Source organism: Pongo pygmaeus, chromosome X (genome assembly GCF_028885625.2).
Source record: "Pongo pygmaeus isolate AG05252 chromosome X, NHGRI_mPonPyg2-v2.0_pri, whole genome shotgun sequence".
Taxonomy (NCBI): Eukaryota; Metazoa; Chordata; class Mammalia; order Primates; family Hominidae; genus Pongo; species Pongo pygmaeus.
The window spans coordinates 38244504-38261342 of NC_072396.2; the positions used below are offsets into that span (position 1 = coordinate 38244504).

The following is a 16839-nucleotide window of genomic DNA, read 5'->3' on the forward strand; positions in this document are numbered from 1 at the left end:
TACGAATGAAAGGTCCTACATGATCTAGCCTCCCATTACCTCTCTAATCTCATTCCCTACTCTTCTTCCTCCTGGTTCTGTCTACCACTGTGGCTTCCTTGTGATTCCATTAGGATGCCAGGTACACTCCACCTCAAGACCTTGGAAGTTTTGGTTCCCTCCACCTGTAATGCTCACTTTCTACATATATCTCCTAGCTCCCCCATTTCAGTCAGACTTTCACTCAAAAGTCATTTTCTCAGAAAGGCCTTCCCAAGTCAACTTATCTAATATTTAATGTTTAGAAAACATAAATTATTTTTTGTGATATTTACGTGAATGCACTGAAGGGCAAATACTAACTTATGTAAGTCTTCGATTTGAAGCTCTGTTGTTTAGGAAATCTGTTAATATAATTGATTCATGGTTTCTTAATCTCTTTAGGTGGAAGCCAGACCTGTTGTTTCCCAAATATAGAAAAAGAAAGTAATTTTGGATATCATCTAGGCTAGTGGGATTTCACCTTTGGGCTAAATTTCATCAGAAATGAATGAAATTCATTTATTCCCTATAAAGTGTATTAAAAGGGATCAGAACAACCTCTCTATTTTCTTTTTTGTAATTTTTAATATTTTAATTTTTTAAAATTTGTGTAAATGTATGGGATTCAAGTGTAATTTTGTTATTTGGATAGATTACATAGTGGTGAAGTCAGGGCTTTAGGGTATCCATCACTCAATGAACTTTGTACCCATTAAGTATTTTCTGGGAGGCCAGCCCTAGTTTACAGAGTCTTGGTTATAAGATTTAGGGTCCAGGTCTATTTAGACAACTTACATTTCTCACTAGCAGGTAGAAGACTGGAAATGTGGAGGTAATATCTGAGTATTGTTCGGGCATTGTGTGAACAAAAGTTCTCTGAAACGGAATGTGTAGGAAAGAGACTATTCCAGTGAACAGTTTGCAAACAGAGGATACACAGCCTGTGGTGTAAAATGAAGCAGCCTTTCAGGGCTGGGTTTTATAGCAAAGTTGCCTGCCCAGGGTCAGGTCCTTTTATGCAAATGAAGGATTGAATCTCAGTTCCGATTGGTCAGTGCAGCTGAGCCCTGATTGGCCATGGCGGGTGACTCTGATTGTTTGGCTTAGGTGTGATCTGATTAGTTACTTTCCAAGCTCAAAACCAGAAGTCTCTGTCACCTGTTTCTTCCAAATGGCAGGTGGAGGGCTGGCATATCTTGGCACTCCCAACAGAAACTGGTTTGGAGAAAGGTCCTGTGATGCTTTTACAACGTCTTTCTCAGAACACAGAGTACATGATCACTCCCTCACCCAGCCATAGCTGCCTGGTTCTGTTTTAACTTGGAGCACCTCAGTTTGCCATGGGGAGCCCATTTTGTCTGTTGACTAGGGGCATACTTTAACAATTGCATGTTAAAAAAATATGTACCTCCCTAAAATGAATATCACTTGGTTGTCACCTATTATTTTTTAACATACAGTAGGATTTTATGGCTGCAGAAAAATATTTGACAACTTCTTAATTTTCTTTTATGCTTATTCAATCACTCGGGTTTTCTACCTCTTCTTTTTGGTAGTGCATGTATTTCTATAAGACCATCTAGTTCTTATGAATTTTCAAATATTTGACATGGAGTTCTAATCATATAGTTCCATAATATTTTTAATTTCCTATATCTGAGGCTATGTGCCCTTTGTGATTTCTAATGCTTTTCCTTCCTGGTGAGCTGCACCAGTGTTTTTTCTGTCTTGTTAATCCTTTCAAGGAACTGGCTCCTGGTTTTGCTTATTAATTTTTTTTGTTTTTCTCTTTTGTTTTCCACTTTTACTTCCTTTTATTTTGTTATGTTCTAGAGTTTATACATGCTTAATTAGAAAGCATTCCATCATTTTATTAATAATAATGGTAACTCACAGATCTATGAATTTTCTTCTGCATTCAGTTTTGGTCATAATCAATGGGTTTTGATATGAAATGTTTTCATATTTTATTGTGTCTTCTATTCTTTTTAGTCCTGTAATTAGCATGCTGACTTCTATTTTGACTGAGAACATTTTAGAAAAAAATTTGTTTAATTTTGCACCGGTGACTGGATAGATTTTTGAAACATTTTTCACAAATAATAACACATAATACAGGTCAGAATACAATGAAACTGCTACTCTCAGACATTGCTGGTACTATTTTAAGTTGCTATGTATCATTTAGAAATTATTTTGAAAAGCATAGAAAAATATTTAGCATATTTTTAAGTGAAAAAAATACAGGATACCAAATCATATATACTTTAATAACATGTAATAATGCAACAAATAAATGAGTGCATGGGGGAAAGGTCAGAAGAAGAGCTAGCAACATTGTGGGTTTCTTTTATACTATGATTTTATAAATCATCTTTTTGTTTTATAAATCTTCTTTTATTGTATGTTTATGTAAAAAGCAATATTTCCTATTTATTGAATGCTTGCTATATTCTCAGAACCTGATATATAATATCCTTTACCTTTACATATAACACTATCCAGTTCTGCAACTTCACCATTTTAAAGTCAAATTGAGAAATTTGCCAAAAGTCATACAACATGAAATTATCAAATCTGTGTATCTCACTTCCAAAGCCCTTGCTTTTTCTACTATACCAGGGGTTCTTAATCTAGGATTTGTGAGTTTGCTTGACAAAGAGATTGTATCTCAAACTTAAATGTAACATTTCCTTCTTTTCTGAATGTAGGTAATAAGTCACAGAAGTATTAGTAGCTGTGACTTTGCAAACAATAGAATTCATAGATATTCTCATGTCATATTACTCTTGTTGCAGATATTGTAAAATCTTCATTTTACAATATGCAGAAATGCTAGCAGTTACTAAATCCACTATTGTACCTTGGCATTTAATGTGTTAGCAAATAATATGTATGTTATTATATCACAAATTTGGCTTTAAAATTTTTGTTGTGTTTTAATATAATTATTTTCCTTTGGAATCCTGTGTGGCTTATTTTATACACTTGAAAACTTTTTTTCTGAGGAGCCCAACTGAAGCTATATCATGATGCTGGCTATGTTATTACAAATTTAGAAGTAACTCTTACAATGCATCAATAGTCTACTGTTTAAAAATTTAAATTCCGTTTTAGAATCATTTCATATTCAGGAAAACAGTTATAGAAAAATTGTAACAAATATAATTACAATCTGTTTTCTGCTAATTTAAATTGCTGTATGTAATTCCAAGAGCCCTAAAAAAATCAAATAAATAATTACCCTTTGTAAGACCCCCTATGTAGTAGCAGTAACCTAAATTTATGACAGTATCAGCGCTTGGGCCTTACCAAACTGTGAACTCCAGCCTCTGAATTGGTGATTATTTGTGTTCTTGATGGGAATGAGTAGAACAAGTCAGTAAAAAAAGATGATGTAGGTAACGGCACTTTGGAAGCTGTAAACTACTGTAAAAATATTACTTGTTAAAAATAATCTGAATAATATTTGTGGCAAATATGGGTTTAAAAAAAAAGGTCTTTCATAGGGAATTTAGAGGCCTGTGATTTAATTTCAGGTGAATGTCTCAAAAATAATCTGTCTTGTAGCTGCGTTTGTTATTTGATGTTATCATTGTGAAGGGTTGCTGCCTTTTCCTATTCATCTTATTCCTTTGTTTGCTCACAGCACAGATTGTATAAAATCTTGCCCATTTATTTTTACAGTCTCTGCTTTTTGTCACATATAAACGAAAACCCAGCTCAGAAGTAATATGTCTGCAGAAACACAGCATATTTACTTTTTTAAAGGAACAGTCACGTATCACTTTCCTTCTTTTCAAGATAAATAAAAGTAGAGCAATTTATCTGTCTGTTTTTACTTTAATTACTGGATGACAGAAAGAATGAAATCCTTGAAAATTCCAAACTGCTTTGCTTTGCAAACTCTAAGAATAGTTGGATTTGCTTGCCAGCATAATTTGTTGTGAAACATACACAGTTATATAATAGATCTTCTTTTTTTTAAACAGAGAAAATGTGTTTCTTAAAAATACTTAATTATATAATTCTGGAAAGAAAATTATGCTAAAACTTTAATAGAAGAGGAAGAAGCAACCCAAGGTCCATAATATGGAAACACTCATGTTAAACTGTTCATATTTTCTTCTTCTCTTAGGTTTGCTCAATTCTTATTTACCGAGGAATTCAAGGCCGGTTCTCGGGTCCTTGAAAGTATATACAGCTTGTATGAAGGCTTCTCTGGGACAGTGTGCTTTCTGATTGACCTGCTGCAGCCCAGTCAGGCTGAATTCCCACTCTTCAGCGTCTTTGTTTAGAAGGCTCCATCTTCCACTGTGGCCCTGCAGAGATCCCCTGAGCCAAGCCGAGGCAGTTTCCACATAAGCCACATTCAATGGTATCGCAACCATGAGCCTTAACATTGCCACCAGAAGGAAGGAATCAGGCAGGTGAAAGAAACATGATGCCAGATTTGAGAAAGCATCTGCGAAATAAAGATACCACAACTCATCTCAAAACTGCAGAGATTTCATGTGTCAGGGAGTAGATGTGAAACAAGGGATCATAGGAAAAGGGGAAAGAGAAATGATCTGTTTTCAGTTATGACATAGAAAACCAAACTGCAAGTGTGGACTATGACAAAAAATACGCTAATACCTTTGCAATCTGAATGAGAATTTGACCATTTGTGTGTGCCCTCTACCCTTAAATTCAGAAATAAAGGCAATAAAAAATTAAAATAATTGCCCAGCTGAAAACTGCTATGAGGGATGAATTGTCAGGTTGCTGAAGTATAAAAATAAACTCTTGGTTGTCCTGTGCTTATACTTATTGAAATTTATGGTTTTTACTGAGTAAAGATATTTGCATATGAATCTCTATTTTTTTTCATTACCCTGGGCAATTTAAAGAAATCATATCATAGCTTAGTTCAGATACTAAAATTTGAAGTTTTCTTAGGCCTTAGAACATCTCTTTTCCTGGTTCCTTTTTTTTCCTCAAAGCTCAATTAGAATAGCAAAATTTATAAGCTAGTAAACTTATACTATAGCAAGTGTTGCTGTAAAGTGTTTTTCTCGATAGGAAGTGTGAACTGTGTATTGTCTATTGTTAATAATTTTTAAAATGCCTCTATGTACATAATCTTGATGGAGCTATTAGCTAAACTATAAAATATACTCTTGGTAAATATCACTAATTTCAAAGATCGGGGAACCACTACAAAGATGTGTCATTTCTGCCTTTGGGACAGGCAGACAGGCTGAGGAAGTCACCAGTGATTGTGGAAATAATTTTACTCCATTTTATAGTATTAAATGAAGAGATGAGTGAATTCTGTGGTTGGTTACCTTACCTTCCAAGATACAGGGTCCACTAGAAATTGGCTGTAATACTCATTGAGCCAAGTTGTCATATCAAATTCAACCCTGCTGTAAACACATAGAAGTTGTGAAACTGCTTCAAGCAAATAGTGGTTTGCAGAACACTATAGGAGCATCTGTCACTTCATTATGCAGAGCATAAGTTGACCCTTTTCCTAGAATTTTGTCAGTGGCAATTGCATATATCAGATTGACTAGGAAATTGTGTACTGTATAAGACTTATTTAAATAGTCATTAAATAGTTGGATATATTGTGTGTGTGTGTGTGTGTATGGTGGGTATTCCATATCTATTCCCATGTAAATCCAAATACTTATTCTTTATTTCAGTAATTCTTAACTTGAATCATAGACTTTAGAACGAGTTAGGGAATGCTCTGTTGCCTAAAAAGCAAACCTACAAGTATGTTGGTGTGTGTATGTGTATGGACCAGTTTGTTTGTGTGTGTGTGTTCATTTTGAGGGGACAAGGATCTCTAGCATTCATAACATTCTCAAAGGATCTGACCAAAGAAAGGTAACAACTATCTTTGTGTATTTTATGACTGTGTATGTTTGCACTTATTGCAATAAAGTAGGACAAAATGATTTTGAAATGCATACATCTTTTAAGCTTCCTGTTTCATTTGTACATCCTCAGATATAACCATATCAAATTGGCCTCAGTTGTTCATCAGTGAAAATGCTCAGTTTGGGGTGATACCACATAAATAGCAGCTTTCAGATGACTCCCCACATTGGGTCTAGAAGTTCTTTCATATAGGCTGAATATAATAACCATCCTATATACAGAGCTTTATGGAACACATGCGGTTTTTATCGTCCAAGAACCCCTCAAGATGTGTTTGGTAAATGCTCCAAAGTCTCACAGCTAGAAAAGGACAAAACAAGGATTCAAACCCAGGGTTTCACTTTCTAAGTTTATTTATTCAGTATTCTAGACCAGAATCTGGGGATACAATAGTGAACAAAATAACCTTTCCCTCAAAGCTACCTTCTGTTTCCATTTGCTGTTCCTTTCACAATTCATCCTTGAGACCTGAAACCTAAAGCACTCAGAACTGATACTCTAGCTCATTATCATATCAGTTCCATCTCTAGTAACTTCAGAAAAACAAGACCACTTTCGGGCCTATCTGCCCTTTTAAGTTCTGATAGGTCTGATGATGATGTGCTAACCATTATGATTTGTGTGTCAAATCTAAGCAAAGACCATGTTTGAGTATTGTCTTTATGAAATGACATTTTGGTAAATTAGAAACAACAATAGGCTTGTTTGGCACTTAAACATGTTGATGAAACTTTTCATTTTCCTGAAAGAATTATAGATTTTGGAAGGTCCTCTTCTATATTATTTTTCCAAGAAGGGGAAAAAGATTCTTACATTTTGCTGTAGGAAAGTGTGGCATGTTACTTCTTATTTAATTATCCAACTTGCCCCCCTTCTCTGTGGTAGCATTTTTAATGTAGTACTTAAGCCTGTTGTCTCTTAAAGGCTACAGGGGCATTTTCACCACCACTAGTATGACTTTAATATTATTTACTATACACAGCATGAGCAATTATAAACCCTGAAGGTAATAGTGGAAATGTTTGAGGATACATTGAAATAGTCTCTCAATAATGGGGAGACTGCATTATACTTTGATAGCAAGACATTTTGGAAACCATTACAACTCTGTATATTTTGTTTCATTAATGTAATTACGTACCATCTCTTCCACACACACCCCAAAATATTATACATTTTTATTTTGCCCAAGCCTGTTTCAGTCATCAGTTTGTAGTCTTTTACTTCCACTTGCAACTTGATAACTGAGTAGAACAGGGGTTTGATAGAGTATATTTCCCTGTGCTTCTTTAGGTAGTTGACTATGCTATTAAGATAACAGTATTTGCTTACTGATAACTCGAGAAACAGTCATTTTCTTGGTCTGTGCTAAATTGCATCTCTTCCAGTGGCAGCTTATTTCTTTAACTTTTTTTTGACATATTAAGATTTTAATCATGGTAATACTGAAATTGTTTCAAATTTGAAAGAGCAAATCTCAGTAATTTCAATGAAACAAATGGGTTTGTGATTTCTAGCCATGTTAAATGAACACACAATTAAAAGGAGAACCATTAGTGGTGCAAAGAGCCCTGTGCTGGAAATCTCAAAGTCTTGCTCTGCCACTTTTAGGGGCCACTGTAGTAATAATAATATTCACCCTGTCTACTTCACAAGGTTGTTATAAAAGTTGTCAATGATAAAATGGATATAAGTGAGTTTTTTAATGTGCAGATACTTTACATATTTAAAAGGGATGTTATATTTTACCCACTATATACACAGAAAAATCATGTCCAGTTATGACTTCCAATAAGAATTTCAACCAAATAGAATCTCTATATGTGGATGTAGTGCTTGAGGTCTGGGTCACTAGATGGATAAAAACCAAGTGTACATTTTTTTATATTCTACTACCAGTCCTGAGCACAGCACTTTGCCTCAGAAGGTTCTGATTCACCAAGACTTACTACATGGAAATAGACTGATTTAGCTCAGAAGCTCCTTTTAATGCAAATATTTATTTTGCTTGCTGAGAACAAAGGATTACAGTGCCAATAACTCAAGAAAAGGAGCAGGCAACCCAGGTCTGTAGAGAGAAAATGAACTGGAAAATAAAGTAATTCTGGGGTGAGTTTGATCTGCACTTTAATTCAAGTCTCAGAACCACGTGACATATAGTGATCAAAATATACTCTCTATTGCATATTAGGCCTTCCTTTGGGGACCTGGGCTATTTATTCAGCACTGTCCCAAATTAATAGCTAAATGACTGAGCCTCAAATTTGCCGAGCCCGTGTAATACTGGTATAAATTTGGCAAGGAAAGCAAATGAGAAGGCAGGCAAAGGGGTGGGTGAGGGGAAGCTTGCTGAAGCTCAGTATCTCAAAGTGAGTTGTGGACGCATGTTTAACACTGTAAAGAACCAGTCCATTCTTACCCATGAGTTTTATTGCTTTCTGGGACCTCTAACCCAGGACCACCCCTGATTCACCAACTTCTCCTTCTTCTCCTCTTTAAATATTGTAGTTCATTGTGATATGTATTTTCCTGTATCTGCTCTATCGTGTGACCTCCTTTCGCCTGGGAGGGCAGATTTTCTCCTTATCTCTTCCATCCATGTCTGTTCTTAGCTAAGAGTTCCAGCCTCAATACAGCTAGATTACCCTTTGGACAGAAGGGCAGACAACCTCAAGGTCAGCAGCAACAGAAGTTGGGCCTAGTAGTCAGATCACAAGTGAGTGTGGCTATTCATGAGAATAGGGTGGTGGTGGCATTTATCCTGCTTCCCCTCCATAAATAAACCTGGTAATTTTATTTTTAATGTTACAAAAAAAGTTGATGCTACATTAAATGTTTTACCCTCATCCATTATCATAAATCACATACTGGAGGTGTGATCTCTCTTCTTGTTTCTTTAATTGAAAGTACTAATGAATCGAGGCCTGGTGGATGATGCCTTTAGAGTTTTTTGTTTTGTTTTGTTTTTGTTTCCTTGAATCATTGAACCTTGTCATTTTTATCTAGACTCTTCCACAAATGGCAAAGTCACTTATCTGCAGAATTCCCAGAATCTTCTTTTGCCTTTGTGCACCTGCTAATTACCCCCTCTGAACTGAATTTGAAAAAATTAATTAAAATAACCAAATCACCCATGTTTTTGTTCTTGCGGGGTTTGGTGAGTTATGTGGATCAAAAGAACAGACTATCCTCTCTTTTTTTTGTCTTTCTTCTCCCTGTCCAATACTGAGGAAGAAGAGGGAGAAGGGGGTAAAGATACATAAGGCTTAACTACCCAGGGTTATGAAAACAGTTTGCAAAGTCTTCCTGTTTGCTTCCCTTTCGGTTTTTCTAAGTCCCTGTAGGAAAAAGTTTACCCCTCTGTGTGCGAGTGTGTGTGTGTGTAAGTAGTTGAGTGAAAAAGAATGAGACTGACTTAAGGAGAGTCAACATCACATATGAATCAAAAGCCGACATTTAGCTATTAGATAGATCTCAGTGAAAGGATATGTTCAAGCTAAGTTGATTAAGTTTATTAAACTTATTTATTAAGCTTGACTAAGCTTATTAAAACTTCTGCTAGGTTGAAGCCATTAGTAACCATCTGTAGAAGATAACAGCCATGAGTTTCATAAATACAGCAGCAGTGTCTGCTAGAATCGTGACGTGAGCCACGAATGCAAACCACATATGCAATTTTCAAATTTTCTAGTAGCTACCAAAAAGGTAAAAAGAAAAAGATGAAATTAATTTTAATAATGTATTCAACTTAGCCTTATATATCCAAAATGATAGCATTTCAGTATGCAATCAATATAAAAACATGAATGAGCTATTTTACATTTTTGTACTGAGTCTTCAAACTCCAGTGTGTATTTTATACTTACTATACATCTCCAGCCTCGAAGTAGCCACATTTCAAGTGTATAAGAGCTGCATGTGAGTTGGCTATTGTATTGGACAGTCCCATTCCTGTTTCCTAGTATTGATAAAGTCTTCCTACCTTCCTTTGTTGTTATGGGAGAAAATGGAAACAGAACCTGCCTATTACATGAGAGTTGCAATATTTCCCCAATGCAGCCCAGCAGTACCATGAGCTGCCCTGTGGAAAAATTTATTCTGTGATTAAATAAGTTAGGAAAGTTTTATTATTTTACCCCCTTTTGAAGATTACATGGTACATTAACATATTAAAGATTGAGAAAACTCTCCTGGGTAAAAAAACCTGTTTGACGTTGTTTAGTTGTTGAGTTCTGTGTCTATAAGAATCCTAGAAATTGCCACAAGTATCTCTCCATAAGAAAAACTTTGTGTTTTCCTCTCTTTCTCCACTCCTTTTGGGGCCCATTTCTATTTATCTTTGTATTCAGAATCACCCGAGAGACACAATATCTCTTTTGTTCTAGAACAACCACCTCCTAAATTGAAACCAACAGATGGCTTTAAAGTCTTGCTCTTGGACATAGATCTTCAGAAAGTACCGAAATATATACCTTCCTCTTATTCTTTCAGAAATGATGAACACTCTAAAAAGATGTGGGGGTGTGGTGGGGGATATTTGAATGTGTATATGTGTAAACACCAAATACATACAGTTTCTTAAGTAATGTAATTCTTGCTGATGTTTTATTTTTATATTTTGTGTGTGGTTAGAATGTACATGCTTTAATGTGTACTGTTCTAGTAATATGTATGAAGTAGCTGTGACGTAGCAGTCAGTTTTAAAGATACAGACTATAATTGACTACTGTCAATCTTTAACAAGTGATCTTTTTGCAACTTGGTTTTAGTGGGGTCTCTGATGTCGTCCCCATAAGTTTCATTTTAAAATCTATGCTTAAGTGGCAGTTACCAATATAATTAATTCTGCTGCTGAATTTGGTTCATATTGAATGTGGTAACCCTTATATGTAGATATATTCAAACATGTGGATTGATTTAGATCATCAGTTTTGTCTTTGTTTTTTAGGACTTTGCTATTTCAGTATTAAAGATGTCTTTTGAATACTGTAGCAGCAGTAGAATCCCCATGTTCTTGAAAATGCAAAATGTAACATGAGTTGCACATAGACTCTCTAGCAGTAGAAATGGAATATTCTAAGTGCAAAAGTTTGGTTTTAGAATCTGTTAAGGAAGGACGGCCCAATCTTTAAAAAGGTACACCTTTCTCAACTTTGAACATCTGGGGGAACTCTTCTTGGAAGCCTGAATTTTAATATCTTTAATCCAATGGCTCTAAATTAACAAACTTTAAAAAATGGATTTCGTAGAATCAAATTATTAGGGGGAGCACTTTGCAAAGCCGTATACTGGGGAATATGTACTGGGTCAAGCACATGTTAGTTTTGGAATGTATATTTCCCAGCAAATAGAATTTACTGCTCCAAAAAGCTTTTCTGGCATAAATCACAATACTTACAGAAATATAATTGTATCATTGAAAAAAACAAAGCTCACCTTCCTAATGATACATTTCACAAACTGCACATTAGGGCAATTTCTTACTTATGGGGAGGTACAAAGAAATACTCTGTCAATATAGTATAACTGCTTATTTCAAAATTGTATCTAGGAATGAATAACTACTATTATTTAAAGTACTATTGAATCTGAGGAACTGATCAAAGAATTAGTATTATTAATAAAATTGTACTCTTTGCAATATATTTGCCTTGGCACAAATGCAGAGTTAAAAACATAAAATTATAAAAAAATACCAAATAATAGTGATTGGTTGTTACTACTTTAAAATCCTACTAATTTCCATTAGCACTAAATCAAACAGCACTTATCTGTTGTATACAAGTAAAATTTTGAAAGACTCGGACACAAAATGAAAGGCTTTTTAAAAATGTCTTTGCCATAACAGGTTATATGACCTCCTGCTAATTGTTATATTTCCTTAGGGGCACTTTGAGGCTCTTTCAAAGACATCTGCAGCAATTAGGTCTAAATTTAGAGTAGAATATTTTGCCAGATATTTTACTATATCACAAAATGTCATACTACTGTATTTTATAATAAAACCAAATTCTCAAGTATTCTGGTATGTTACATATTAATATACCAAAACATCACTTTCTATAAGTCTATTATTATGTACATAATATGTTAAAAAATAATGGGTATTTTGGTCCTAGTGAAAAAGTATAATGCAATACATGACATTAATCTTTAGTCAAAACCCATTGAGGTGTCTGACAGGGAAACTAGCAATCATAAGCTATAAGGTATATATTATTCTCAAGGACAAAATGGCAAATGATAATACAGAAAGACGTGATCACTGGAGCAAGTTAGCTGGTGTGCAGACTGAGTGAGCAAGTTGGCTGGTGTGCAGACTAAGAAGGATCAACTTGCAAATGCTCATCAGAATTTAGCTTTTGTTATTGGTTGTTCTGGAGGGGACAGTACTAGTCAGTTGATATTGCTTCCCTTTCATGTGGGAGTTAGCTCACAGCCCACTGCATGGTATAATGAAATCTCTTTATAAGCAAGATAGAGTGAGAAGCTTAGAGATGCACCTTATGGTTTTTACAACTGCTGTTACAATGTTCTAAACACTGTGATCTTTCCAAATGTTTTCTGTATTCGTTTTGTACTGTAGAAAATAATTCGCTATAAACTGGACTTTATAGTGTTTAAAGCGATGTTATTTATTGGCTTATTGCCCCTCATTATAATACATTTATGTACAGTACACTTAATGTAAAACCTGTGATAATCCTTTGCCTTAAAATAAAATCTAATGCTAAATATTCAGTGTCCTGATTAATAATTCTAAGCTACCAATTTTTCCTCTAAAGCTAACCATGATATCAAGTAAAACATTACACAAATACTCTGTGGAGTGTTGCTGCTGATTCTGTATTTGTGGCAGTGTATGTATCTTGGCCCAGGACATGGTGGCCTTCTGGGTTCTATAAATAGACATTAGTAATCCTTTTAGGGAAAGGGCCTGCTACCTCTCAGCTGCTGGCTGAATCTGCCCCTTAACTCATAAATGGATTTTCTCATGCCACATAAAAAACAGAAAAACAGCCCACCACGTTCTCTCCCTGTACCTTTTTTTGGTTTGATTCCTTTTGAATCTTTACATTCTATTTGTGTTTACATTATTTTCCTAAATAGAAAAATGCCAGAGATTGAAATCACCCAATTTCAACAGGGGAAGAGATCTTATAATTATTTAAGTCTAATCCCTTTATGGAACCTGAGTTTTAGAGAGATTTAGTGGCTTGATCGAGGTCTGAGGGACTGGGGTGGGCTGAGTACATCCTGATATCAAGAAGATGGTGGAAAGTTCAATGGGCTAAAAGGAGTTGTGTTAGTCTTGGTATTGGCACACCAATAAGCAAAGGTCTGTCTTGGAATAAAAAAACGACTTCCTTATTAGGCCATGATCGTTGCCCTGAATTACTTACAGTCACAGAGGAATACATTTTGTAGGCAGTTTTTCTGGGAGGTAAGGATAGGTTCCTAGAGACGATCTTTGACGCTTTTTCACCACTGGAAGCAATGCTTCAGACCACTGTATTTGGAAGACAAAGGGACATGCTCACATGGCACAGTGAAAAGTGAAATCTTTTCCCACTTCGTGGTGGGTGCATGACAATATACTTGCACTTTGAAAAGCCTATGTGTGGTCTGGTTATTTTTAAAAGACCGGAAATGCTGGCCCTTTGAAGAATCACGCGTTTCCTCGGCCCAGAAAATAGACTGGGCTAGAAAGGCGCCCGGACTCCAATTCTGGGCCCGGGTGGTTGCAGTTTTTCAAAGGGATGTGAACGGTTTCCCAAGATAGGACCCAAGGGACTCTAGGACCCAGAGGCTGCGCGCGACGCCCGCAGGGCGAACTGTATCCTTTTGAGCTCCCGCGCCACGGCCTGAGCCGTCGTAAGGCGCGGGTTCGCGGCCCGCCAGGGGACGGTCACCACAGAGACGCAGCCGGCACTGGCGAGCGAGCGAGCAGGCGGTGCACGGAGCGCATGGGCGTGTCCCGGCGGGGCTGCGCAGCTCGCCCCACCCCACCCCACCCCAGCCAGGTCGGCAGCCCCCTCCCAGGTCCAGCTCCAGAGTCCAGGCCGGTCGGCCGGGCCCGCGTGCCCTCGGCGGGCTGCGCAGAGCGCGGGAGCAGTTTGGGGCTGGGAATGCTGGGAGCCCCTCGAGCAACGGCCGCCGCCGCCGCCGCCGCCACAGCCACACAGCCGCCGCCACTGCGTCCGTCCCCGGTGAGCGCCGCTGACGCGCGGAGATGAAATTCCCGGCCTCGGTGCTGGCGTCCGTGTTCCTGTTCGTGGCCGAGACAACGGCGGCGCTCAGCCTGAGCAGCACCTACCGCTCGGGCGGGGACCGCATGTGGCAGGCGCTGACGTTGCTTTTCTCGCTACTGCCTTGCGCGCTCGTGCAGCTCACGCTCCTCTTCGTACACCGCGACCTCAGCCGCGACCGCCCGCTCGTACTGCTGCTGCACCTGCTGCAACTTGGGCCCCTTTTCAGGTGCGTGCAGAAGCCCGGAGCCAGCCCTAGGCCGCAGCCCGGGTCCTATGGCCTGATCTCCCCACCTGCTCGAGTGGAGGGAGGCGGTTTTCCTGTGGAGACAGGTGGCTGGGCCCCAAGCCGGTCCGCCATGCCCCTCAGCCCCATTATTCCAGTCAGGAATGCGACGAATCATGGCATAATGGTTATAAAGTTGGGGCACACTGAATTCCTGTTAGGTTCCATCAAATGAAATAGCCAACATTCAACTGAAATTGACCAACAAAAATGGCAGTTTCTTGTGGTTCAACCTCATTAAAGACATTGGTTTCTCTGGGGTCAAGTAGGCTCTGACAGAATTGGCTTGTGTGGTCACAAACCCTTGGGAAGTGTGTTCTAAGCTGTGGTTATGGGGACAGCATGTACAGGTGATTTAATTTTAATTTATCAAACACATGAAGCTTACTGTGTGCCAAGCACTGTTCTAAAAGCTTTAACAATATTTAATTCTCATAGGGAAGTCAAGAAATCCATGCACCATTCTTTTCTCTTGGTGGCGTTACGAATATTATGGGATATGGAAACATATGGGGTTCTAGAAATGTCTTCCAACACTGGCAAACTTATAAACGTAGCCATTAAAGCTGGTACACAATGCACCATGAAAACAAAACTTGCTGTGTGTTAAGTAAAGAAAAACTGTTAGTGACATTTCTGGAAATTAATTTTTATTAACACAAAGCAAGTAGAAATATATGGTAATAAAACAGACTGGCTTATCTAAGGAGTTTAAAATGTGTTGTTTTAGTACCTTTCATCTCTATAGGAAAAGCAAAACAAAGGCCGTCCATTTGGATTAGAAATAAGTTTATAACACTGAATTTTAGACATAGGCGACAGAGGAATTTGAAGAGATGGAAAGGCCAGAGAGACACCTCAGCTGCCAGAAAATTCAGCTAGCCCTACCAGGAAATCTCTCTCTCTCTCTGTCTTTCTCTCTCTCTCACACACACACACGCGTGCGCACACACACACACGCGCGCGCACACACACATTGAGGAGCAAGATAAATTTTACAAAGTTATAATTTTTTTTTTTTTTGAGACAAGGTCTTGCTTTATCAGCCAGGCTGGAGTGCAGTAGCAAGATCATAGCTCATTGCATCCTCCACCTCCTGGGCTCAAGTGATACTCCTGCCTCAGTCTCCAGAGTAGCTAGGACTGCAGGCAAGCGCCATCATGCCTGGCTAATTTTCTTTTTTTCTTTTCTTTTCTTTTTTTTTTTTTTTGTATTTTTTGTAGAGAAAGAGTCTCCCTATGTTGCCCAGGCTGGTCTCGAGCTCCTGAGCTCCAGTGATCCTCCTGCCTGGGCCTCCTAAAGTTCTCCCTATGTTGCCCAGGATGGTCAGGAACTCCTGAGCTCAAATGATCCTCCTGCCCAGGCCTCCCAAAGTGCTGGAATTACAGGCATGAGCTACCACACCTGGCCACAAAATTTTTGCACCTCATATTAAAGAAAACTGTTCCGGCTGACACACAAACTACTGACTTGTAGTTTGCACACAGTCACAGCAAACTTGGTGAACAAATTTCTCAGCCTCCAGAAGCTGCAGAATCCTAGAAAGGAAAATAAACAGGTACAGTGGCAGGAGTGGGAGGTTGCTGCTGACTTCCTGATAGCTGGGGAAGAGTCTGGGGAAAAAGAAAGGGAGGGAGGGGAATTTTAAAAGTCCTGCAACATGGAGCCATTTAGTGAGGAGAGAGTTAGTCCTTCCTAGCCAGCTAAGCCCTGTGGTCTGGACTGTATTCTTGCTCAGTAAAATAAGTGTGATCTGACTTTGGGCAGGACACTTATTATTTCTTTCTTTCTTTCTTTTTTTTTTTTTTTTTTTTTGAGACGGAGTCTTGCTCTGTCGCCCAGGCTGGAGTGCAGTGGCGCGATCTCAGCTCACTGCAAGCTCCGCTTCCCAGGTTTACGCCATTCTTCTGCCTCAGCCTCCTGAGTAGCTGGGACTACAGGCGCCCGCCACCACCCCCGGCTAATTTTATTTTTTTGTATTTTTAGTAGAGACGGGATTTCACCATGCCAGCCAGGATGGTCTCGATCTCTTGACCTCGTGATCCGCCCGCCTAGGCCTCCCGAAGTGCTGGGACCACAAGCGTGAGCCACCGCGCCTGACCTTATCATTTCTTAACATTATCTGTGAGAAGAAAACAGATAATGTTTAAGTGGAGTAACAGGAAAAAGGGGAACTGACATTTCTCAAAAGCTTCTTGTGCTAGATGGTTTGATATGTACTTACATGCCTCAATTCATTGAATACTCACCATGACATAGACGTAATTTTCCCCATTTTGTAGGTGAGGAAAATGAGGCCTCAGACTATGTTCTCAAGGCTCCTTAAAAAGAGCTAATTATATTCCCTAT

The 16839-nt window shown here is 38.2% G+C and overlaps 2 protein-coding genes across 2 annotated transcripts in view; both read left to right on the forward strand.

Moving 5' to 3' along the window:
- The window catches only part of LANCL3 (LanC like family member 3), a 103329-nt gene extending 97373 nt beyond the window's left edge, over positions 1-5956 (forward strand). Inside the window, exon 5 of the mRNA XM_054472774.2 lies at positions 4160-5956. Within this exon, the coding sequence (XP_054328749.1) occupies positions 4160-4319 (160 nt within the window). The 3' untranslated portion in view covers positions 4320-5956. The remainder of the gene's footprint in view (positions 1-4159) is intronic.
- A 7939-nt stretch (positions 5957-13895) lies between these two features.
- The window catches only part of XK (X-linked Kx blood group antigen, Kell and VPS13A binding protein), a 45607-nt gene continuing 42663 nt past the window's right edge, over positions 13896-16839 (forward strand). Inside the window, exon 1 of the mRNA XM_054472775.2 lies at positions 13896-14433. Coding sequence (XP_054328750.1) covers positions 14189-14433 — 245 coding nt within the window. The 5' untranslated portion in view covers positions 13896-14188. The remainder of the gene's footprint in view (positions 14434-16839) is intronic.